We start from the raw sequence: 27205 nt of genomic DNA on the forward strand, positions 1-27205 counted from the left end.
AAATAAATATAACAGTACATAAAAATGTTCAAGTACAAGTCATTCCTTTACAATATTGTTGATTTTCTAGCTTTTCTGGTGGAGGAAGACCTCAGGTGCCCTTCCGTGCATTATTTCAGTCACGAACGGGCACCCGAGTAGAACCACCGACATTCCGTAAGCTAGCTGGATAGCTTCCTCACATGAAAGAATCCAAAGTCCCTGTCGGGATTCAAACCCACAGTGGTGAGGGGCAAGTGATTTGAAGTCAACGACCTTAACCACTCGGCCACGGACGCCCCTCGGCCTTCATAGATGTATTATGATGATGAAACTCACATGATGTAACATTGAAATTCAAATGTAAAACTTGACTGTTACATAGAAAATCTAACATCATTTGTCTCTTTCTGTTTTATTTTTAACCTTTTCTTACCGATGTTCATTATAGTTTATCAAAACATTATTAAAAGTATACAAAATAATGAAAAAATAAACTCAAAAGTTAAAAAATATAAAATAACAAAATATTGATAAAAATGTATGTGGTGGCAGAGATCTCTGTACTGACCAGAGGAGATCACTGCGTAGGAGATTGGAACTTCAGGTGACACCATGTATTATTTCAGGCACAAACCAGCACATGAATAGTTCCATTAATCTTTCGTAAGCTTGTTAATATAATTTATAATATATGTTAGAGATATACAAACAAGACACTTTAAATAAACTACAAACCTTATGGGTATCTGCAGATATACTAGTAACTCCTGGTACCCGGAAGTCAACTTTTGGTACAGAGAAACCAGCTTTCTCCATAAAGGGAACCAGGAAGCCTCCTAAACAACAATCTGTATGTACCGGAATACTGTACTTACGTCCGAGCTGTAATAAAATCAGAGTAACAATGAAATAGCATGAATGAAAATTAAAAGCTTTTTAACATGCTCTTTATAAATAATCTCATATTAGTTTGGACAAAAAGTTTAATATAGTCTATTTGATGCAGCAAATGATGTCTTTCTATCTTTTGTCATTACTGTGATAAAGTACATGAATAAAGTACATGAACTTACAGCTGCTATCTCTTCTATTGGGTCAATGGATCCATGCGGAAACTGTGGAGCAGAGCCAACTAACTGTAAATAGGGAAATATAAGGTGAAATGTCATTAGTTGAGAAATTTGTCAATGGAAAATAAAATGAATGAATATGGAATATACTTTACACATTATAAGTATGCAAGGTATGTGCAAAATGTGAGAATAAGTCATCATAATTTTAACATGAATCAATTCAATGTACAAGTAAGCAGTAAAAGAAGACACTACATTTTCTTAATCATTGTTCAAGGGAAGTAATTGTCAACAAACATGGTGTTTTCAAGTTATCTTAACTTACCCTTAAGGACAATCAAATAAATAAAAAATCCAATTAAACTTTCTTTGAAAAGTGACTGTCTTGGTTAAAATGTTCATTAATATGCAATTAGTAGTATTTAACTCTTAACTATATATCAAGTCTGATTTTTTTTTCTATTTAGTATCACATAATATTGAAGATATATTGTGCTCAAATTTGATATTTGAAAAAACTGATAATTACTCTGATAATTACATGTCCCTTTTGAAATACACACAGAGAAAATATGTTGTTTTAAACTCTACACATCATAGGTAATCACAGTATGAATACACACTGGCATTTTCTATAAGAATAGACTACATTTATTAATTAGGACATCATCAACTTGACTGTCTTACCATGCATGTGCTTCCATTAATAGCTCTCTTCATTTTTCTGATATCAACTTTACACGTAACAGGATCCACTGGTATATGTGTGATTTTCATGTGGAAAAATTCAGCTGCCTAGAAAATAATAGTATACATGCATTAAGTGAATAATCTGCATACATTTTACATTATAATTGTATGGTTCTGAAACTGTACTAGATGTATTACACAAGGTCAATTAATTTTCAAACACTGAAGGCCTTTTCCTGTAAAATAATCCCTATAAATTTACATAACACTTAAATAGGTGTGTTCCCCATAACTTTAAGAATATTTCCCAATAAAAGGTGGCTTACATCACAACTGACTATTCAATATAAACTAAATTACAATAAGTTTCCAACTTAATCATTCACAGAGAACATTTCTAAGTTTATCTAATTTACTTTTCTATGATATAAATACTTCACTATTCAGTAAAAATTGGTATGCTTTCATGTTTTAAAGAAAACAAGCAAAAACATTTTAAAATACCTTATCAAATGCAGCATGTACTGTAACTGGAACAATCCTGTTTAAATATAAGTGTAAAATAGCATTAAACCTCACAACAAACAAATAAAGACCATCATAGCAATCTGTTTTAGAGAGCTTGGCATTATATATACAGTTGACTCTCAATAAGTCAAAATCGCTTTACTCAAAATTCCGCCTTAGTCGAAAAATTTCTAAAGTCCCGTCAAATTTCCTTCTTTATCTTTGTATTTTAACTCCGCTTAGGTCAAATTTTGACTTACCGAGACTCCTGTTTAGTCGAAAAGAAAATTTGGTCCCGTCAGTTAAACTACAACATATTTTCATCTCAATTAGTCGAAGTGTGAAAACAGCCGACTGATCAAAGGATGGCGACATCAAGGTGAGATGTTGTCACTCGTGATTTACACGTTTCATAGTAATTTTTAATTGCCGGTCATCATGTATTATTAACACGTCGTAAAAGTGGCTTTAATCCGTTTCAGGACTTAATTGGTTTTAACAGTTAGATAACTAAATTAAAATGTAATTACAATTGCTTTAAGAAAGTTGACTCGTGCCAGTCTGACGGGTTTGGTAGTCAAATAACAGCCTAGGTATTGATGTGTGTTATCAACGAAATAACATTTGTATAATTAATGTCCCGTCATATTGCATACATTAATTGTACTTCCGGTTCATGATAGTTGCTATTTCATTTTCGTCCGATAATCAATTAAATCAAATATAATTGTGAGTTTACGTTTCACTATTAATATACATGTATTAAATTTTGAATGATATATTTTTGTTCATCTATAATTTGTAGTTGTAAGTTATTTACCGTCATTTCAATGGTCAAATATTGCAGCATTGCCGCTAACAACAATAACAACCTACTTCTTTACACATTCAATCAGGCACATGTATATACATGTACGAATGTCAATGTAATGGCGGTAGTTCCACATTACATGAATTCCGTTTCTCTCGAAGTAAAATGCCCAGTCCCTTGGATTTCGAGTTACCGAGAGTCAACTGTATTTCCTTTTTTATCAAATACAGCATCAAATTTGCTCCCTCGGAAGAATCGCCTTTCAACAAGAGTGTGTCCAGTCCCCTACCTGTGTAATGGTTTCAGATTCCCTACTTCAAACCATTCAATTATGGAAATTGACTTGAAAAATTTGTCTTTTATTTTTTTATGAGTAAACCCATAACTAGGAAGAAATTATGGTTATGCAATTTGAAATGACCATTTTATGAGTAATCACATGATGTCAGTTAAGTTAGTATCATATTTCCTTGTTTTTACAATTTCTGTTACCAAAGCAACAACATATTTTTACTGATAACAACATTAATATGCCATGCATAATCTCTACATGGTCCTTGATTCACATACCAAGTACCATCAAACTTACTTTTGTACCTTTTGGATAATAGCAGGATTTACATGTAAATTTCTTGGAACAGATTATAGAATGTTGGTGCTTCTACTCAGGCACCCACTTACGTCAGATAAAATAACACAACCTGCTCCTAAAACAATCATTCACCAGTAAAGTTTGAAAGTTACTACATACCTAACATATTATCAATTTATATCATATTTCATGAAATTACAAATTTAACAGAAAATGAAATTATTGTCAATTTTTCCTTGCCATCCAAATTTTAATACTTGGAATATCATCACATGGAAAAAGTAAATGAATTCCTGTAGATTTGTAAATATCAATCAGGTGGAATGTGATTTAAATATAGTAAGATACATGATTAAACCCTCCGGTTAGCTCAATAGGTAGAGCATTGGACTGTGATTAAAGTGTCCAAGGTTCGATTCTCGGACTGTACAGGACACTGTCCCTGTGGTTCATCATGAAATCATTTTTACAGTCATTTGTACTGTACCTCTGGCATGGTCAGAAGTTATCATGTACCTCTGCTCTGGCATGTAAAGAAGTTATCAGTTCCTTGCAAAACTAGTACTGGTAAACTGTTTGACAGCCTGCCTAAGAATGATGCGGTGGCTGAACTGAGCTCTGGTAAATTCAATGTGGCTAACTGTCGTGATCCAGTGTGAAAACTACGAACAACACCACCGTAAAATACATATGAGCCGTGTCACGACAAAACCAACATAATGAGTTTGCGACCAGCATGGATCCAGACCAGCCTGCGCATCCGCGCAGTCTGAGCAGTATCCATGCTGTTCGCTATCAGTTTCTCTACTTGTTATTGAGTTGGTAAGCGAACAGCATGGATCCTGATCAGACTGCGCGGATGCGCAGGTTGGTCTGGATCCATGCTGGTCGCAAACCCATTATGTTGGTTTTGTTGTGACGCGGCTCATATATTAGACTACAGCTTATGTTTAGATATTTTTCATTAGAGTTTTAGCTAATATGAACGAAAAGAATAAAAGGTAACTGCTATTTAGGAAAAAGTAATAAAGCCACAATTAATAAATATTTTCTTGCAATAAAAACCACAGTATTACAAACATAACTTACCAAAGAGAATTCTATTTTATAAAAATAATAAAATCTTACATTTCAGGAAATTTAATGCCATTTTCTCTAGCTCTATTTCTGTAAGCCAGACATGCTAATAAGATACTCTCTGTACCCCCTGATGTCACCTGTAATCATAACATATTTCTCCCTTGTTAATATTAAAATACCAGTATGGACATAAGATGTATAATGCTTCATAATGAAAATGTAAACAAGAGCTGCCAAAAGGAAAGTGTGATAATAAACTAAGAACCTTGATATTTTACAATCCATGATAAGAGCTATAATATACAGTTCACAATTTGCTGTCATTCAATCAAAAGCATGCTAGTATTATGGTTCTGCGAAGAAACCTTTTAGTTATTATCCGGAAGACATGTGTGAAGTTTCAAATAAAAAACTTATGAAGTAGAAACTATTCATTTTGCATGGAAAAAATTATTTGACTCACATTCAGTTTAAACAGCCTAATTAAAGCTTGTCTATTGAACTTCATTCCTTGAAAAATATCTGATTAAGCAAATCTGGATGTCGTAAACAAACATACCTCTGGAACTATTTCTACATTAGTATTAACATTTATTAGTGTGAGCAGTATGAAACCATTGGTATTCTTATATCCAACATACCAAAGTATAACTATACAAAGATTTAGACTTGTCAATATGTAAATTAAATGTTAGAATTACTTACAGAGCCGCACGATTTGTCATCACCGTTGAACATGTTACAACACATACGTACAACTTCTGCTTCCATCTTACGTATGTCAGGGAACAGATCTGGATGAAGGGGATTTGTCCATGCAAACTTCCTGTATGCCTATAAATAGTAACACAAAGTATCATAATACATGTACAAATAACAATCAGCAACAGTTTGTTTGAAAAACGTAGAGAATAATTTTACTTCTTTGACAATCGTACAGAACAGAAATAAAAGATATCAAATGTTCTTGAAGTAATGACAGTTAGCCAACAAAACCCATTAAAATCGCTTAACACTATTTTTTTTATATATCTTTTAAGCTTCAAACCCAATCATCGTGGTTTTGATTAAAAATTATATAGGGACCTGTATCTCGTCACCTTAGTGCATTAACAAGTTAACTACTTCATTGTATTAACATTGATAGGAGTTAATCCATTTTTGCACTAAGGCGATGAATTTTGTGCAACTTTTATAAAACATTGTTTTACTAGTGTGAAATTAACATGCACTTCAGGATAACAAATAACACTAGATACTTTTTAGCATGGAACTTGCTAACTAAAGTAACTCATGCATTTATTGCTAAATTACAGTGCAGTCTTAGCTTTATATACCAATATCATGATAAAGACACTTGTTGCAGTTCTTATACATGTATAAGACTAATGTTCACAAAACAAGCAAAGTCACTGAGTTGATATCCCTTTCCAAATGATATAAATCACTTGATTGAAACTTGTTAACATTATAATGTACATTAGATTATTTTTATGATACACAAGGCAAAAGTAAATCATTTTATTGACATTAAAACATTATTTTGACATTTAATGTCATTTAGCATGTTTAAAGCTGCATGTAATTATCCCGGGACAACCAATATTCAATCAGTTAAGCTGTTTTTAGCAAATATTAAATGGAAGGGGAAATTAAACTTTAAATTTATTTTAGCTATTAATGCATCTATCAACACTTATTCATTTTAAGGTTGGTACATTTTCAACAAGTCTTGATATTTCTTAGAAATTCAATAAAAACGATATAACCCACTCGGGTCACTCCCAGGAATATTTTAACCTAAATTCAAACAGCAGGGTAATCACCATGGAAAATTTGTTTGAGATAAATCAGGGCCACTTAAAATTGTAGAAAATTTCACAACAGTCTATTCAACGATTTTCAACAGTTTTTTTCAAGATTTTAAAAACTTACACTAAATGTTATAACATATGTACAGTACAATGCATTGGTAGGACTACTGTTAATGTGTATAAAAAGCCAGTTAAAGGTGTCACGTCTTAGTGCGCTATTTGGGGTGCAAAATGATAAATGCATCCAATCTTTACAGCCATTTTATCTTCCCCACTTTATAATATTAACAAATATGGAAATTTGTCTAGATCTGCCAGCTGGTATTGCTTACAAAACAATTATTCTACAATCATCATATGAAAAAATTTGATAACAATATAAGATTTTATTAATAAGGACCCCCATGTAAAGTCTGATGAATATTTAGTGGTACATCATATAAATAAATGTTTCAAATACACCTAGGACTGATGTAAATGGTAAAACTCTTTAGCCAATACTTTATAAAAAACATTAACTTGTTTGGAAAAATTTTTACCACTATTTCAAACATGTGACTATTTTGATATAGTTGAAATTGGACAATTTATATTGTGTCACTTAAAACAAACAGTTTATTATTGTTTTTCTGATAACATCTGACAATTAATCAACTGTGGCATATCTGCAAGTTTTGAAGTTAATACAACATGTGACTTCATGCAATTTAGTCAGACATAACATCAGAGCCACAGAATAAAGAATGTGTTTGAATTTAGGTTGTGATTGAAAATTGGTTGCTTCGGGATAATTTAATAAAAACAGAAAAAGGGACATTTCATTAATAAATAAACTCCAGATCTTATTATGGTGTCCAGACAACCTTAATGAGTTTTTTAAGCATAAAAATCTGCAACCTCATTGTGGCGTAATCGGAAGTACAATTTTTGTTTGCATGAGAAACTGCCGTTGGATTATTGTTACATCAATATTAAATCAACACACATGGCTATAAGTAGCAGTCCTAATTTAACAGTATAATCACACACTTTTAAGATGTAAAAAATTAATTACAACTGCATATTATAGTTTTTGATGCATTGTATGACTTAATTAGAATGTTTATGCTCTTTACAAAAATTGAATATGTAAAATTACAAAAAAAGCTCAAAGGATGAGAAATTTAATTAAAAAGTAAGTTCAATCAATAAAAAAATACTGACATACTCTAGTACTCAACAGTAAAATTTTATCTATAACTTGACATTTAACAAAAATACAAATGAAATAAAACTAATTGATGATGATAGAACATTTAAACTGTTATCTGGCATAATAAACTTAAATGTCTCAGAAACAAATACCATATTTCACTGTCTATAACCTTGAACATATATTAAAGCTGCAGCACAGTGAAAGATAAATAGAGACACAGTTATTTACACTCTGACATTATAAAATAAGTAGCTAGTAAACACATCAACAGGTTTCATATGACTCTGATTATTGAAAAACAAGCTGGATCAATAATACATCTAAATATCACATGTTGTCATTTAAAATAAGTAACTAAGTCTACAAAAACAACACACATATTTGTACTTTGGTCTTATTTTACTGACTGATTAAAATTGACAAGTTTCATTAATAAAAACGAAAACAGAAATCAAAACTATCTCTTTTTCTAGTTTGGCTTTTAAACGTAATATTGTGATTTTCTAGCTTTTCTGGGGGAGAAAGACCTCAGGTGCCCCTCCCCGCATTATTACAGGCACAAACAGGCACCTGCGTAGAACCACCGACATTCCTTATGCTAGCTGGATAGCTTCCTCACATGAAAGAATCCAAAGTCACTGGTGGTATATGAGTCCACATTAGTGAGGGGCAAGTGGTTTGATGTAACCAACCTTAACCATGTCAGCCACAGACACCCCCAAAAAGCATCTTTGTAAAGTTTCCCAAATCAACACCAATATTACTATCTTCACTTACTTATGGTGAACATTAACCTGTGAATGCAGGTTTGACTGTAAATATTAGGACAGTTTTGACAGTAAATATTAGGATCGTTTTGACTGTAAATATAAGTACAGTACAGTTTTGACTGTAAATATTAGCACAGTTTTTAGGACAGTTTATCATTCTTACCTCCACAAGAATATCTGTGAGTTTATCATCACCACTATATACAGCTCCTGACACTGTACCCTTTGTCCAGTCTACTTTCACTGTTGAATAAAAGTATAACATGAATTATATTATATCAATATGAAAATAGTACCATAAGAGTTCTGTCAATAATTAATTTCTCAATGTTCCTACAGGTATTTTCATAGTTTAACTAAACAATTCATTAAGGCTGTAGAAAGTACCTGTTTCACTCAAAATCATTTAGTAATAAAAACTGTCAAACAGACAGACAGCATGCTTTACTATTCTCTAGATCATGAGAACAGGGGCCATTCAAAAATTCCTCATCATATATTCTACTCATGTACAACAACTCAGCCATTGGAGGCCATTAGACAGAAATTAAAATGTTCATTATTATTACCTAATGAGTGATATCTGTCCAGTTCATCCATGATTTTTTTCTGAAACAGAAGAAATAAACATGTAAAATTACTGAAATTCAGAAATATCAAGGTGTCAGCAAGAAATAAGATAAAAATGTATTATGAATTTCTAAGAAAAAAGAGTTATTCAGTCCTTTTGAGCATGCTGTGATAAGTATAAAAACAGTGTTCCATCTTTAACAAATTAGAAAAGATTTTATCATTCATTAATCACTGAGATACAGGAATTAATCATTTTCTTGACAGTTTCTTTTGCATACTGTGTAATAATGGAAAAAAAAACTCTTAGAATAAGTGTAACTAAGGCCATGACTGAGAAAACAATTGACTGATCTATTTTTTGACTTCAACAATATAATGTTGGTGTTATATGGCACCTGATCCTAATTTAACCGATAAAGAGAACATTTTTGCTACCATAGTAATCATACCCACTAGCTTAGCATTTACTATTAAGACTCATGAAATCAACATCAAGTACTCAACCATGCTGTGCACATTAAATAATTAACAATTAACTTATTTAAACAATTTTCTTAATTACATTAACAAAAAGGGTCGGCTTTCATTTTTAACTTTTAAGAAGAGAAATAATTGTTTATAATCAGTCTTGAAGTAAAAGATATTTTGTCATGGCCTTACAAACATTAAATGTCACACTGTATGTTAAAACAGCTAGATAATAAAACTACTGATGTTTGTTCACTGTTAATTAATCTGACTTTTCTTATAAAGAAGGATTAATTCCAGTAAATGTCACATGTAACACGCTATGTGTTCTTTCACAATATAAACAATTTTATTGTGCACTCAAACAAACTACCATTACCGATTTATAACAAAAATTGGAAAGTTCAACAACTAACTAAAGTCTTGTTTTGTGATTGTTCTGGACAATTTCTTTAGTTTTCTTTGCAAGCTTGTAAAAACATCTTCTACAAAATAATTAGTAATATTGGTTTTTAACAGGGATTTTCTTGTTGACATGGAGGTTATAAGACCCCTTATATGCAGATAAAGACAATCTTTCAAAACTTGGGGGTGGTTTTCTATGATTTATTCTGCCTGACATGACATTGTATGAATAAGGCCCAATGGTCCAGACATTGATAACCTTCCAAGCTAAATGGGCTCTCCTTGTAACCATAGATCACTTTCATTGATTCATTTATTTTAGTAATTATTCTCCATTTTTCTATTTTTTTAGCTGTATAAATAATTAAATATTGGTATTTTTAGTTATCCTCCTTTATATTAAAACATATTAATTTTATTTAAGTTTGATTGTGAAACAAGTTCTTGCAACTTATATTAATCACTTTCGTGTCCGCTTCCTGGAACCAAGCAGTACTGGTGTCATATGAAGAAACATGGTTGTGACCCTATTAGGACTCAAACCCATAATTCCTGGGTTGAGTGGCAGACACCTTAATCACTAGGTCACCACTCTCTCCTTTATATTTATAGATAAGTGAACAATATAAAAATTTAAATATACTAGTAGTTTTAAGTAAATTTTTGTACTCTTAGTTATTATTTTCTGATTTGTTGTAGTCATAATCTTATCTGTGATTTTTCATGATTGTAACCTATGTCTTAACTTACATCATAGTGATTAGTCCATGATTTAATTTATTTATATTAATTTTATGAAATGATATTATATTTGTTAAACCATTATTTGCTATATGAATATTTATGTAACTGTGATCTATGATGTTGCAAAAAATTTAAAAAGTGGTAAGTAAAGTGAAATTGTAAAAGTTTATATCTACGAGAAATTTTAGTTGTTTTTTTATTTTCACTAGTACATTCGTTCTTGTAATTAATTACTGTGTGAATGGATGGGTAAAAGTTTAATCATAGTATATGACATATTTACTAAGTGTCAATGATTATTTTCATCAAAAATAACAATGATATGTTATCTAGTATGATAAAAATTTATGTGTATTGTCATCTCCTTGTGTAACTTTCAACAATAAATTATGCAATTTAACTGGGAATACTAAAGTACAGTGACTGATTTATACAATAATGACATACAGCTTTATTATTTATCTAGATTTTATCATGAAAACTCTAGACATACTAAATAATATCTACAAAAAAGATTTTGTTCAACATGAAAGCTTGCAAATTGATAAAAACATTGATATTTTGTTTATATGTTTTTCCATTTAACCAATAATTTCTGGTACCTAAATTAGGTTCTACATATAAAATACTATCAAAAATAGATATCTCTGATATAATACAGCTCAATTTCCAGAGGAGTTATAATATAAAGCAGGAATACTTGCTTAATTCCCCTTAAATAGGACCCACAAGACAAATAATTTTATGTAACATATTCTAAACTAGAAATGTGTCATCATGCCACGGATGCCCCCGCATGCAGCCAAAATTTCAAATGTTATAATATTTAGTTCCAAATTTGTTTGCACAAATTATTTTTTTCATTCTAAGTTCAAAGCCCTTAAAACTTTTCAATGTTAACACAAACCATTTTTATACAATGTTCAAGGCACTGAAATTATTCAGTCTTAACCATTTTTATACAATGTTCAATTAAAGGCACTGAAATTATTCAGTCTTAACCTTTTAAAAATAGCATATTGCATATTTGTAGCCAACATAATGGCTATATACATTTCCACAAAAGTATGAGTGCTGAAACTGAAAGTTCAAAATTTTTCCAACATTCAGGAAAGATAAGTTTGTCTAAAATCATTGAACCACGACCAAATTCAAACTTAAACTGCTTATTCCTAAGATGTATCTATATTATTTTCAAAGTGAAAGGGACATAACTCTGCCAAAAAATCATCGAACCATGACCAAATTCCAACTTGACCTGCGCATTCCTTTGACATATCCATATGTCAATTTCGAGTTGAATATGTAACACTGTTGGGTTGATAATGAACAGAAACTGTAAATTTCATATTATTTTCAAAGTGAAAGGGGCATTACTCTGCCAAAAATCATTGAACCATGACCAGATTCGAACTTGGTCTGCGCATTCCAAAAACATATCCATATGTCAAATTTGAGTTGAATGTGTAATATTGTTGGGGAGATAATAAACGGAAACTGAAAATTTCATATTATTTTTAAAGTGAAAGGGGCATAACTCTGCCAAAAATCATCGAACCATGACCAAATTCCAACTTGACCTGCGCATTCCTTTGACATATCCATATGTCAATTTTGAGTTGAATATGTAACACTGTTGGGTTGATAATGAACAGAAACTGTAAATTTCATATCATTTTCAAAGTGAAAGGGGCATTACTCTGCCAAAAATCATTGAACCATGACCAGATTCGAACTTGGTCTGCGCATTCCAAAAACATATCCATATGTCAAATTTGAGTTGAATGTGTAATATTGTTGGGGAGATAATAAACGGAAACTGAAAATTTCATATTATTTTTAAAGTGAAAGGGGCATAACTCTGCCAAAAATCATCGAACCATGACCAAATTTGAAATTGACCTGCGCATTCCTTTGACATATCCATATGTCAATTTCGAGTTGAATATGTAACACTGTTGGGTTGATAATGAACAGAAACTGTAAATTTCATATCATTTTCAAAGTGAAAGGGGCATAACTCTGCCAAAAATCATCGAACCATGACCAAATTTAAAATTGACCTGCGCATTCCTTTGACGTATCAATATGTCAAATTTGAGTTGAATGTTTAATACTGTTGGGGAGATAATAAACAGAAACTGAAAATTTCATATTATTTTCAAAGTAAAAAGGAGCATAACTCTGCAAAAATCATCGAACCATGACCAATTGAACTTGGCCTGCGCATTCCTTTGACGTATCGATATGTCAAGTTTGAGCTAAATGTGTTGTACGATTGGGAGATAATGAACGGAAACTGAAAATTTCATATTATTTTCAAAGTGAAGGGGCATAACTCTGCCAAAAAAATCATTGAACCATGACCAATTTGAAAAACTTGACCTGCGCATTCCTTTGACGTATCCATATGTCAAGTTTTGAGTTGAATGTGTTTGTACCATTAGGGAGTTAATGAATGGAAACTGAAAATTTCATATTATTTTCAAAAGTAAAAGGGGCATAATTCTGCCAAAAATCATTGAACCATGACCAAATTTGAAACTTGACCTGCGCATTCCTTTGACGCATCCATATGTCACGTTTGAGTTGAATGTGTTGTACCTTGAGGGAGATAATGAACGGAAACTGAAAATTTCATATTATTTTCAAAGTAAAAGGGGCATAACTCTGCCAAAAAATCATCGAACCATGAACCAAATTCGAACTTGAAACCTGTATTTTCTCATGACATATCAATATGTCAAGTTTTTGAGTTGGATGTGTTGTACCGTTGGGGGAGATAAATGAACGGAAACTGAAAATTTCATATTATTTTCAAAATTAAAAGGGGCATAACTCTGCCAAAAATCATTGAACCATGACCAAATTTGAACTTGACCTGTATTTTCCTCATGACATATCAATATCTCAAGTTTGAGTTGGATGTGTTGTACCGTTGGGGAGATAATGAACGGAAACTGAAAATTTCATATTATTTTCAAAGTAAAAGGGGCATAACTCTGCAAAAATCATCGAACCATGACCAATTTCGAACTTGACCTGTATTTTCTCAATGACATATCCATATGTCAATTTTGAATTGATGTTTTGAACCGTTTGAGAGATAATGAATACGGAAACTGAAAATTTCATATTATTTTCAATGTAAAAGGGGCATAACTCTGCCAAAAATCATCGAACCATGACCAATTTCGAACTTGACCTGTAATTTTCTCATGACATATCCATATGTCAAATTTGAGTTCAATATGTGCAAGGGTTATTAAGATAATGAACGGAAACTGATGATGACGGAAGGACGGAAGGACGGAATGACGGAACAGGGTAACACTATATGCCCCTGCCATTATATGGCGGGGGCATAATAAAGAACAATTATATGTCATTACCTATATGATAACTAACAATGATTTAAGGCTCGCTTATCATAATAATGTTGCCATGTTTTATAATTGGCTTTTAATTGTCTGTGATAATAATATGGTACAACAAATAAAAGTCCCTCTCTCTATATTCAATCCTGCTTTTTGGTAAATTGTCTCTAAAAATATTATCACAGAGAAATGTATATAGAGGTATAGCCTAAGTTTCCAGATTTGCGCTTAACAGTTCATTTCCTTTCCTTCTAGTAGTTGCAAAATTGAAAAACAAACAATAAAATTCATTGCTTTAAAAAATTAGAACATTGCAGCCATTTTTTTTTAGACTTTTAGATAATAAGGCTGGTGGGAGTTCTTTTCAATTTACCCGGTAACAGTTTTACAATATGTATGCCTATCAGTGCCTGAATATATGTATATATGTATAGAGGATTTATTGAACTATGATTTTATCTGGTCTTATCAGGTCCTGTCCTTTTTAATATAACAATTTTATACTTTAATAATTAAACTTAACAATCATTTACTTATTTTACACATAAGCCACAAAATGGGAAACATATTCCTGACATGTTTTACAGCAGGCAAAAATTAATTTTTACTATGTACATTTTTATTATGTTCTAAAATACTAAATCCATAGACCAATGTATCGATACCCATCAAATTTCATTTCCCCTTAGATAAAAGTGGTATATCATAAATGAAGTATTTGCTCTGCAATATGTTTCCTCACCATTTTGAGCAAGTAAACCAAATACACACAGAGTAAATGATTTCACATTCTATATTATATATGAATGAAGCCACTGTGACCACTGCTTCAACACTGTGCAAAATCAATTATGAACATATTTGAGCCGCGTCACGACAAAACCAACATAGTGGGTTTGCGACCAGCATGGATCCAGACCAGCCTGCGCATCCGCGCAGTCTGATCAGGATCCATGCTGTTCGCTTACCAACTCTATTACAAGTGGAGAAACTGACAGCGAACAGCATGGATCCTGATCAGATTGCGCGGATGAGCAGGCTGGTCTGGATCCATGCTGGTCGCAAACTCATTATGTTGGTTTTGTCGTGACGCGGATCATATACCTCTGTCCATCCCTTGTCTGGCAGTTTGTGCATGTACTTCATCTTGCCGACACCTTTTTGAAAACCCTCTTCCACACCTTTAGCATTCTTATCAATCTCCTTGGCAATTTGGTCTTTGATTATAGGTAACTTCTTCACAAACTTGAAGAAACGTTTTTTAATTCTCTCTTTTAAACCTATTTATAGAGAAAAATGAGCTTTAAAAACATTTCTTGACCTTTGCTGTGTATAATTAATTACTATTTGCAAGTTAAGTTCCTACAGAGTTACTATTCTAATGTGTTCTAAACAAAGCTATTAACATTATGAGTATGTGTTTATTGGATAAAGTGTAAACTTTTTTGCTTTTTAATCTATTTTATTACAACATAATAGAGAATGGCTCATTGCAGCAAACACAGAATCACTCCAATTAAGGATTACAAACCCTAATGAATTAACAAATACCAACGAATGTTGGGTAATATCAGAAAAAAATCAATGTGCATCTTGCAACATTTTTCATATACCAGTAAACTACATTTAGTATGTTTTTGTCCACTGAGAGTTTATTTTCCACTGATATTCATTATTTGAGAAAAATACGATGTACCAATACGGTGGCATGTAATTAGGTTCTGTTATCCTTATCAAACAATATACATGTACAGTTATACCAGTAAACATACTTTTTTTTTATCAATGCCATATACATGAACGTATCCATATAAATAAATTCCCAATGGGACCTTTAACATTAGCTACACTAAGTAGAACATTGTTATTAATTATGCATACAGAAAGATAAGTGAAAGAACATCTAATAAAGTTATCAATATTGTTGAGATACTATTAATATATGTCCATTATATTTAAATATTTATATAAAGAATATTAAAAGTATTAGATGTTTCAAAAATATGAAATTGAACATTCAAATGCATTTTTGAAATACTTACTTTTTTCTTCATCAAATATAAAGTTGTACAAAGATATCAGAATCAATGTGAATCCAAAAGTGTAAGCTATAACCTGCCATCCTTCAACCTGGTCACAGGCACCATTAACTTTAACACGAGCATCTTCTAAATAAGGAACAACTGTCCTTACAATGTCCTAGAATAAAGACAAAGACAAAGTTATATTTTTGACAACTGATTAGCCACCATATTTGTTTTGCCTAATAATTATGATTTGGATTTTCCGAGAAAGCTGTTATTTAGCCATGCAATCAAAATGTCTTTTACATATAGGCATAAGATGAAGTAATAAAACATTGCTGTCCAAATTGGTTTTTTGTTAAAAAAATTGTTTGAAACATTTTTAAACAAATTAATTGAAAATTTTTAATGGGCAAGAATATTTTGCTAGTTATCTTCCGACTATATGGACATCGCCATGTTTGTTTTCAAAATTGTGAAAATTACCTACTCGGTATTGGTTTTCCAGCAGTTAAAACAGATTAGAAACCACATTGCTTTCAAAATTGGCTGTCTGAAAGGTCACAACAAATGACCTCTTATTGGTGCCTGTCAGATCCTAATGCATAGCGTTAATTAGGAACTGATTTTAATCAGATTGTATTAAACATGCAGGTAGGGTTTTGAAAATCCTGAGTTAAATTTGCATGGAATTTACATTGAGACAAGTAAAATAAAAAAAAAATCTGCTATTTTAAGTAGTTTTCATCATATAACATTGATATCCCATTTGAGTTTAGTTAATTTGGTAATGTTGTTTAAGATAAGGATATATTAACTTACATATTATGAACCATTATAATATCATTTATTTAAAGAGCTGAAAGTGTACATTTGCTTCTATGCTTACAGACTAGCCTTGTGTTCTGTTTTAACTTAGTATTTGATGTTATACATGCATGAAGTTGTATAAAATCATGTTCCTATGAAATGACATGATTAGTTATTGTAAAAGTGATCATTGTCTGACAGGAGATTACCCCATGGTCAACATTGAAATATTTATTACATTGTATAACGGTTACCCCAAATTTAAATGTAAGTTCCTGCTTTGATTAATTTAATATTTACAAAATAGATCTTTTATAGAATATTTAAGAGTTTCTTAAGTAGATCAACTTTAGTCAAATTGATGGTTAATATATTTTGACTTCTCAAAGACAACCCTTGTATACATTGTACTTAGAAGACTAACATGTACAGAAAATGTCTATAAAAATAGTGTACTCATTTATCAATTAAACAAACAACATCTAAGGCTTTGTGGATTTTCTACCTACATATCAATAATGTTGCCTGTGGTATAAGATATTTAAAATTAAACAAAAAAGAAAACACACACACACAACCTTTATACTTAAATATTTAAGACTTAATCAAAGCATGTCAACTGAATTTCAAAAGTAAGGGTGCATGAACCTCCTGTAGTACATTTATAATATGTAGGTATACAGTAGTTCAATTATGTTTTTGTTCTTTAATTAATTTTGTGTAGGTGAGAGCACGTTTTTGTTGAAATAAAGAAAATCTTCACATTTCAAAGTCCATAAATTAACATATTGTTATTATGTTTAATGTCTAAATTTATTGTTTGCAATTAACACTAAAAGTCAATGATAAATTTTATTACTCAGAAGTGGCAATGAAAGACCTGTGTCTTTTGTCATGACAGTTTAACATCAAAGGAACTCACTGCATGAAGAAATCTTCCAGTCAGATTAGCTAATTACCTGTAAATTATTTTAGAGATGGAATTTACATCATTTTGGCACTTATTTCACCTTCAAAGTTTCTTTGTTGATCTAAATAATATGTGACCTTGATAGACTGTGATGGAATTGTCAATTGCGACATAACTCTAAATTGTTACACATTTCTTTTCATTTGATTTTTTTTTTTAAAAAGCTATGAAGTTTAAAAAATATTATTTTAAATATACATGTAAAATGCCTGCATTATTTTAGTTTGGTATTAGATCAGACATTTAAAGTTTGGTAAGAATAATAAGATATATGGTGGTTCTACTAAATGTTAGGGCTCTAGATAAACCCAAGTTTTACAGAGAAGTGACTTTTCCCTCATCACCCATCAGGGAGAAGTTTGAAGGCATAGGGAGAAATGAAAAGGTGCTAGGATAAGGCACATTGATTTGATCTAGTTTTTTGTTTTTTTTTAAACTAAAAAAAAAAAGAAAAAAAAGATTTGATCTAAAAAGATGATGTTTTAACCATTTGCTCATTTAGTGTGCAGCTGTAATATTCTTATTTAAATTCAGCGTTTTTTTCAACTGCTTTGGGAATAGTGCCAGTACCAAGCAAACTGGGGAAAGAACAAGAGCTGTCAGAAGGACAGCGCGCTCGACTTTTTTAGTGCTTGCCTATAAAACAAAACTTTGACAGTTAAGGGCACACAAGACTTTAACTAGGAATTTCTAAGTACAAATCAAGAAACATTTTCACAGAGTTATCTTCTCTTGCTTACAGATAGGTCTCATGATGGCACATAAGAACTCCAACTTCCAAAGTAATATCTCAAATGGTTAAGTCAACAAGTGGACAAGAATGAAAATCTTAACTGAGTTTCTAAGTCAAAAAGGGCCATAATTCAAATAAAATCCTTAACAGAATTACCTTCTCCTGCCCATGTTTTGGGACCATGATGGTAAACAAGTATTCCAACTTTCAAATTAATATCTCAAACAGTTCAGTCAAAAAGTGGACTGGTACTAAAAACTTAACCAAGATTCTAAGTCGATAAAAGGCCTTAATTTTTAAAACAAATCCTTGACAGAGTTACCTTCTCTTGCGTACAGATGGGGGTAATGATGTGAAATAGCATTAAAAGTTTCAAAGCAATATCTCAAAGGGTTAAGGCAATAAGTGGATTTTACCCATATTCAATGTATTTTCTAAGTCAAAAAGGGGTATAATTCTGTCAAAAACCTTGACAGAGTTATGTCCTCTTGTCTGTTGATGAAGGTCGTGATGGTAAACAAGTATGGTCAGTTTCAAAGCAATACCTCCAATGGTTTTGAAATAAAGTGAGGTGGTACAAAAATCTTAACCAAGCTCAATACACTTTCTAAGTCAAAAAAGGGCCATAATTCTGTCAAAAACCTTGACAGAGTTATGTACTCTTGTCTGTAGATGGAGGTTATGATGGTGAACAAGTATGGTAAGTTTCAAAGCCATACTTGTAATACTTCTGAAATAAAGTGGGGTGGTACGAAAAACTTAACCAAGGTGTGACGCCAACGCTAACGCCGACGCCGACGCCGGGGCGAGTAGGATAGCTCCCCTTTTCATAGAAAAGTCGAGCTAAAAATGCATCATTTTGACTCAAATTGGGAATTTTACATAATATGCCAGGTATTCATGGGGAATTTTTATATCCAGGGAGACATGACATGTGAGAATTATGCATAATATAAACTTTAAAAACATGGGTTTTTTTAACAATAAGATACTTAAATGATTTTTTATTTGTACATGTACATGATTGTGCATAAATAATGTTTACTTTTGGTGTGAAATTCTAGTACACATGTAGTATAAAATGAACTGGGTACGAATACTGATCATGTGGTTATACTTGGTATTTATTGCATATCACTGATCAATTGGCTGATACAAAAGTGACATGTTACATAAATTTGTTAAATGCAGTCAATTATCAGCAGTAACTGTGCATCATCAATCAAGTTTTTAAGCTACGCCCAGAGGTGTAGATTAAATTTATTGACAGGATCTGTAGATACATGTAGCATAGTTAGCAAAAAAGCATGGCAGAGTCGATTTCACTTGTCTTGTAATTCTTGTAATCGTTGTTTCAGGTTATTTTCACACTAGTTAATTCTTGCTTTTTTACCACAAACTTTTCTTAGTGCTCGCCAATTTTTTAAGCCAATCACCGACGAGGATTTTTCAAATTTTAAGGTTTCAAATCTTAATAGAACAGATTTTATATAAACTGGACGTTTTATATTATAAAACGCAAGTGGGCGGAGCTAAGTTTCGAAGAGCGCTTAAGTGAAATATACGCATGTGCAGAGATCTTGAAGTTTACTCCTACTAATCAATATTTATGCATCATGTTTTTTCCGTACACGTCACTACGGCATAGAATTTAAAAAAAGAGGTTCATTGAAATGAAAACAGGCAAAATAACAGTTAAAATGTATTATTACTCACAGAACCAGTATCATTTTATAATTTCCAAATAAAAAGTTCACTTATTCCAACAAAGTATGTATGTAATATTTCTTACTTTTTATGTTAATATTACAGCCCGTGCCGCTGCAAAACCGAAAGTAGGGTGTTTTTATTAATTTTACATTTATTTTTGACAATATACTGCCATTTGTCCGAAGATGATATGTATATGAACATAATAAATATGTATGATGCATATATAATCAAGCTACAGGTTCATTTCAGCCCGAAAAATATGTCGAGGTGAAGGGCGAGGCAAGACATGTCGACTTTTTGCAGCTTATTGTGAAGTTGCAGTACATGAAAATCGGGCACATGACAAATCAGCACATAAATAAAACATTCTAGTGTTCCGTGGTATACATCTTTTCTATGTGTCATACCTCCTTTCCTTATTACAATGAATTTTTACTGCATTGTTATCCATCGCTGGTTTGTTTTTAGCAGAGAATGACCTGTGTATGTTCAAAGAGGGTACCGTTTGAGAATATTTCGCAAAGAGGGTACCGATATGGATATGCACTGTGATATTGTCTGATTTACCTAGACAGAATGCGGGAATAAGCTACGCAAAACACATGACCCGAAAATGTGTACCGCTAACTCTTCCAAATATGGTTATACACATTTAGGCTATCGTGTGACGTCACGCAGTGTGTTGGGCGGAAAAAAAATGGGCGGAGCACTAAGCCGGTTAGAGTGCATATTGGATGTTCTTCGTAAATAAGAAAGCTAACAAGAGCTGTCCGTAAGACAGCGCGCTCGACTTTTTTATTGCTTGCCAATAAAAAAAGTTTTTGCAGTAAAAGGCAATACAAGAATCTCTGTATTTTTAAAGTGAACAAGTATTCCAACTTTCAAATTAATATCTCAAACAGTTCAGTCAAAAAGTGGACTGGTACTAAAAACTTAACCAAGATTCTAAGTCGATAAAAGGCCTTAATTTTTAAAACAAATCCTTGACAGAGTTACCTTCTCTTGCGTACAGATGGGGGTAATGATGTGAAATAGCATTAAAAGTTTCAAAGCAATATCTCAAAGGGTTAAGGCAATAAGTGGATTTTACCCATATTCAATGTATTTTCTAAGTCAAAAAGGGGCATAATTCTGTCAAAAACCTTGACAGAGTTATGTCCTCTTGTCTGTTTATGAAGGTCGTGATGGTAAACAAGTATGGTCAGTTTCAAAGCAATACCTCCAATGGTTTTGAAATAAAGTGAGGTGGTACAAAAAACTTAACCAAGCTCAATACACTTTCTAAGTCAAAAAAGGGCCATAATTCTGTCAAAAACCTTGACAGAGTTATGTACTCTTGTCTGTAGATGGAGGTTATGATGGTGAACAAGTATGGTAAGTTTCAAAGCCATACTCGTAATACTTCTGAAATAAAGTGGGGTGGTACGAAAAACTTAACCAAGGTGTGACGCCAACGCCGACGCCGACGCCGGGGCGAGTAGGATAGCTCCCCTTTTCATAGAAAAGTCGAGCTAAAAAGGAGCGGAGTTTGCGAAGCGACTGTAGCTACAGGTTCATTTCAGCCCGAAAAATATGTCAAGGTGACGGGCGAGGCAAGACATATGTCGACTTTTTGTAGCTTATTGTGAAGTTGCAGTACATGAAAATCAGGCACATGACAAATCAGCACATAAATAAAACATTCTAGTGTTCCGTGGTATACATCTTTTCTACGTGTCATACCTCCTTTCCTTATTACAATGAATTTTTACTGCATTGTTATCCATCGCTGGTTTGATTTTAGCAGAGAATGACCTGTGTATGTTCAAAGAGGGTACCGTTTGAGAATATTTCGCAAAGAGGGTACCGATATGGATATGCACCGTGATATTGTCTGATTTACCTAGACAGAGTGCGGGAATAAGCTATGCAAAACACGTGACCCGAAAATGTGTACCGCTAACTCTTCCAAATATGGTTATACACATTTAGGCTATTGTGTGACGTCACACAGTGTGTTGGGCGGAAAAAATCGGCGGAGCACTAAGCCGGTTAGAGTGCATATTGGATGTTCTTTGTAAAGAAGAAAGCTACAGTCGCTTCGCAAGCTCCGCTCCTTTTTAGCTTTCTTATTTATGAAGAACACCCAATATGCACTCTAACCTATACTTGTCTTATAATAGAAGATTAAATTCTTACAATCATATTTACAATTAATACAATTTTAATAAAAGTTATGAACCATGTTTACAAATTTTATTTTCGTAGTCGCGTTGAGTTATTTTGCCATGCGTTCTTTTTAATCGAACACACTTCTATATTTCATTTTAAAACATTTCATTTTTTATTATTTCATTCATGCAAATCATTTAATAACAACAAAAATACGTTTTTAATAAATTATATCAAAAATAAATCTTATTTTCGTAGACCCGATCTTATTTTAGCTTCACACGGCGATTTGAGCTATTTTCGTAGGTAGCTATTTTTTGGCTCAAACTTCACATTTTTAGATATTTTTTTGGTTATGAAAATTTAATTTGCTGTACAATCATTCAAACAATGGATAAATATTTAATTAACATAATTAATTAAAAAGATTAATACACTATTTCAAAAATAAATCTTATTTTCGTGGATGCGATCTTATTTTCGTGAAAATAGCTTATTTTCGGTATCCATCTATACCGGTTGTAATGTATGGTTGTTCTAAAAGAAAAGATTAAATTTAACATAAAGTTCAAAGTTGGACATGGATTTATGGATTTTTTTAGTAAACAAAAATATTAATCTTTATTTACATGTAAATTCTATTATTGTCCATGACTGCAAATTATATATGTGCATGTAAAATTTTGAGTCATGCACGGCAGAGTGTAAATAATATAAATGTACAGAAAGTCATAAACAAAACTACTTTACTGACTAACTTTTTTATACGGGGAAGTCAAAGCCTTGGCTTTGGCTTGCCCGGCTATAGACTACATGTGTATATTTAAAAGAAAATCAAATAAAAAACAATTAAAAAATATATAGAATTCTATACCTATCAATGAAATTTTCAGTGTCAGTTCTAGTTAGGCGCCGCCATTTACAATGTAACTCAATGATAAAAGGCAGTGTATTCCGATAATGGAACAAATCTCAACTTTTCGGATTAATAATAATCGTCGAGTGTTTCGAGTGAAAACGGAAGCGGGTACATATAATACTGAATGACACCTTTAAAACGGAAAAATGAAAGGATTTTTTACCGACTTCCCCGTTCATAGGCTTTGCCTAATTTCATATTAATTTAATCAGGTACAAACTACAAAGTACATAAAATTGGCCTGATCAATTGTAAAGTTTATCAATTTTGATATCAATGGTGACAATTAAATCGTTACAAGTACTTAACATAAACATGATATAATGATTCCAAATTCAAGAAAGTCCAGTTTATATGTAGTGGACTAGTTTTTTATTAATTTTAACCTTTTCCTAAGATGTTATGAAACAATAAATTATAATGTATTGAAGGTTTACTAACCGCTCCACTTATTAAATTAAAGAAATTTTAAGTTTGAGCCAAATTTGCTCGAAAAAAATTACGCAAGCATACGCAATAAAGAAGAGGGGGCTTGACACAATCACTTAAAACATCTGATGAACTTGGCATTAAGTTATCACTATCAGATTATTTGTTTTCATTGGCAATTTTCAAAAATAGTTTTAACGACTCTGAAAATGTTTATAAATTACCCAAAAATAAACACAGAAGACAATAGATTAAATCACAATTAATAAATACAATTTTCTATAAAGATACTGAAATCTAGCAACTATATTCTTCATGAAAATACGTCTGCATTTTACCTTAACAACTCTCGTGACATCCTCCATTTTGTATGAAATAGTAACTCTCGGAGATTCTCGTAGCTGAATACATGCAGTTAAATGATGTCACATGACTTACTCCGAGATTATCAACAGGAAGTGAGTCTAGTTCACCGATGAATAATAAATTCCAGAAATTTTATGTGATTTCTTCGTAAATGTAAGTTATTGTAGGTCTGTTGATATTTGCAGGTCTTTATATTGATAACTGGTCAGTCGTTACACTATATTTGTATGAAAATACCTGTGATAATCTTTTTAGTTTCTCATAATTTTTCTTAACTGTTGAGACAGTCCAATAAAATTGAATAATAAGACTACTGGATGTGCTAATATAATAGTGTATTGTGATAAAAGTATTTAACGTTGCAAACATTTTAAGACATGTGAAGGTATTTAGAAAACACATATGGCTACATAAATATGATAAAATTATAGATAATATGACAGTTGGCAATACCCATGAATTTGGAAGTAGGCAAAGCCTTAAAGCAAGCACTTTGATAGAAATTATATCGTTAGTACTTTACTACATTAAAATTAAAACCCATCAGTGGCTTCACATTTTATAGTCCTAGAACTGCACACTTTTGGCCGCACTCAACACAACCACACACTATACACGGCCATTTCATTTTTTATATGATATCTAAATTGAATCCACTTGTCAGAGATCAAAGATGGGAACCATATTAAGACGGGGAACCAGATTATAGTTCAGGCAGTGTTCAATCTGGAGTGCGCCATTGACCCCCTGAAAAGACTGCCGACGCAAAACAAATTCAAGTTTCAACTGTGGGCCCAACAAGCGCACTCAGAAAATAATAGGTTTTTTGTGAATAATATTAATAAATACATTACTGAATTAAAACTGAAGTTTGGATAGAAAAAACAAAAGAGCATGTAGGTAAGATAGTTTTTCGCACTCTGTAACCCTTTAAAACACTACGCTCTCTTGGTGTTCAAATTGCTACCGGGTCTGTAAAGACTATGCACACCTATTCCTCGTAATGTACCTATAACTTAACTTTTATGTCACAGTTGATATAAATTTATTATTATAAACAAAACAAATTGTTACAGAAAATCCAATACGTGGGTGTAATTGTATTTTTGTAACGGACAAAACTAAGAAATGTGTAATAACTTTCCGCCGAAAAAATCTATATATTTAAGAAACAGTGTGCATTTATATAAATTATTACGAACATGTCATCATCAAATTAAAAAGTTCATGAGATTGAGCTAATCAAACACAATTGGCTAGGGAGTCAGGGCACTCGTTTGGCCATTTTTGGGGCCGTATATCGGCCCCATTCCCCTCTCAAAATCATATGCTTTTTTCCCCTATTTCAGTAGAAAATTCCCCTCAAAAAAAAATTTGTAGTGTAAATGTTTGATATTTAACCAAAAAAGTAATGTTTTGATTTCATAAAAATAAAATATATTTCTGTTTAACTTTCAATGGATTGAAAACTAAAATACAGTTGTCAACAACGCTGTATGTTAAAACCGTAAGTAGCAGGAAGTGAGAAATGTACAAGGGAGGTAACTCTCGTAAAATTATTGACAAAATTAATGTGGCAGATAATCATTGTAGGAGTTTACCTTATATTCAATTTGTTTAGAGAATAGACATACATTGTCATATTCTACTAGTCACTAAACAAAACTATTTTAATTTTTGTCAGTTGTTGGAAAAAACGTATTTCTCTTGCAGCTTTGTACTCAAATATTTTCGTACCAAATATTTTCGTACCCAGTTTTCAGTTACAGACAATTTCCTCTGAAACCAAAACCTTTTTTAGAAAAGGCATAAAACTTTCTTGTTTATTTTTATCTAATTCTTATTTCAATTCTCATTGTTATAATTGTTTCAATCTAAAGAACAGGCAGAAATATGTAGAAAATAGATTAAGAACTGACCAGTGCAGATTGCAAAATAGTGTGATACATTTTTAACTTTAAAAATAAAGAAAACATTAATGACTATAATAGGAAATAGTTTTGCTGTGTTTCACTGTCCCCAAAAGTTGTCTAGTGCCCTGGGAGTGTCTGACAATTAAATAAATTAATTTTAATTGTCTTCGGTTGGTCGGCGCAAAAACATTGTGCATATCATTAATGATAATCATTACAAACATCTGACAAAAGATCAAAAGGACCGGTATATGTCAATGTACATTGTCTAAGCACCTGTTGATACTTTGTTTTCCGCGTAGATATATTGAGAAGGGTAAATATTTTAAGCGATTGTGTTAGTTTATATTCTTCATCAACAAAGTGAAATGTTTTTTGCTAATTGCAAAATATGATTTTCCTTTACTGTATATCGGCCGCTGATTAAATCAAAGCACAGAAGGCGCTGAATTTGTTTGGGTCTCAGAATGTAAGAAAGGCGCTGGTTGTGAGATTATTTGTATAGTGCCATCAATGCTTTCAAGCGTTTTAATTGTAGTAAATTGGCTATAAGACTAATTGCAACACTGATATTCAATCCAATGTTTATTTGACTTTAACAATTTGAAAAAAAATGAATTTACTTTACTGGGATTTGAACTCCAGACCTCTCGCTTCCTAAGCGAGCCCGAAAACCCTTCAGCCACGGTGAATTTATATGTGAACGGCCTGAAGAAAACCATATTATTCGAAATTAGGGCTTGTAACGACTTTAACTGTTGTTTAACACAAATGTAAATAATCCTGGAGCTTACTATAAGCATGTATATTTATAAAGGATCAAAGGGATGCAAGTTCTCTGGTATTTTCTGATCTTTGCAATCTAAATCGTACTGTATATCTGTATGCATTTTCCTGTATAAGTTTATTTTTATGTATTATAATTCATTTTGCAAGGCACCAGAGTTTGATACATTCGGAATTCTGCATAACTAGAGTTGCATCAAAAAATCATTTATGTTCATTTTTTATGACAGCCACACTTTATCCTTGCATATCATGGCTACTTCCTTAACAAAGACACTTAAAAAAGAATTTAACACAAAAAAAAAGTTTC

The 27205-nt window shown here is 31.9% G+C and overlaps 2 protein-coding genes across 8 annotated transcripts in view; one reads left to right on the top strand and one right to left on the bottom strand.

Annotated features, from left to right (window-relative positions):
* Positions 1–717: 717 nt before the first annotated feature.
* Positions 718–24304, bottom strand: LOC132733709 (sphingosine-1-phosphate lyase 1-like; the record flags this gene model as incomplete). The annotated part of the gene is given in 11 exon segments (XM_060720385.1): positions 718–864; positions 1056–1118; positions 1743–1850; positions 2250–2286; positions 4784–4872; positions 5441–5569; positions 8678–8757; positions 9084–9123; positions 15186–15361; positions 16124–16280; positions 24169–24304. Coding segments are annotated over 11 exon segments (1053 nt in total), but the record flags the coding sequence as incomplete, so codon positions are not given.
* Positions 24267–27205, top strand: part of LOC132733706 (PH and SEC7 domain-containing protein-like) — a 79836-nt gene continuing 76897 nt past the window's right edge. For all 7 annotated transcript variants that reach the window (XR_009626200.1, XM_060720378.1, XM_060720382.1 and 4 more), the window contains exon 1: positions 24267–24349. The gene's annotated coding sequence lies outside the window, so the exon portion shown is untranslated. The remainder of the gene's footprint in view (positions 24350–27205) is intronic.

Source organism: Ruditapes philippinarum, unplaced genomic scaffold (genome assembly GCF_026571515.1).
Source record: "Ruditapes philippinarum isolate M1 unplaced genomic scaffold, ASM2657151v2 ctg802_1_1_1_1, whole genome shotgun sequence".
Classification (NCBI taxonomy): Eukaryota; Metazoa; Mollusca; class Bivalvia; order Venerida; family Veneridae; genus Ruditapes; species Ruditapes philippinarum.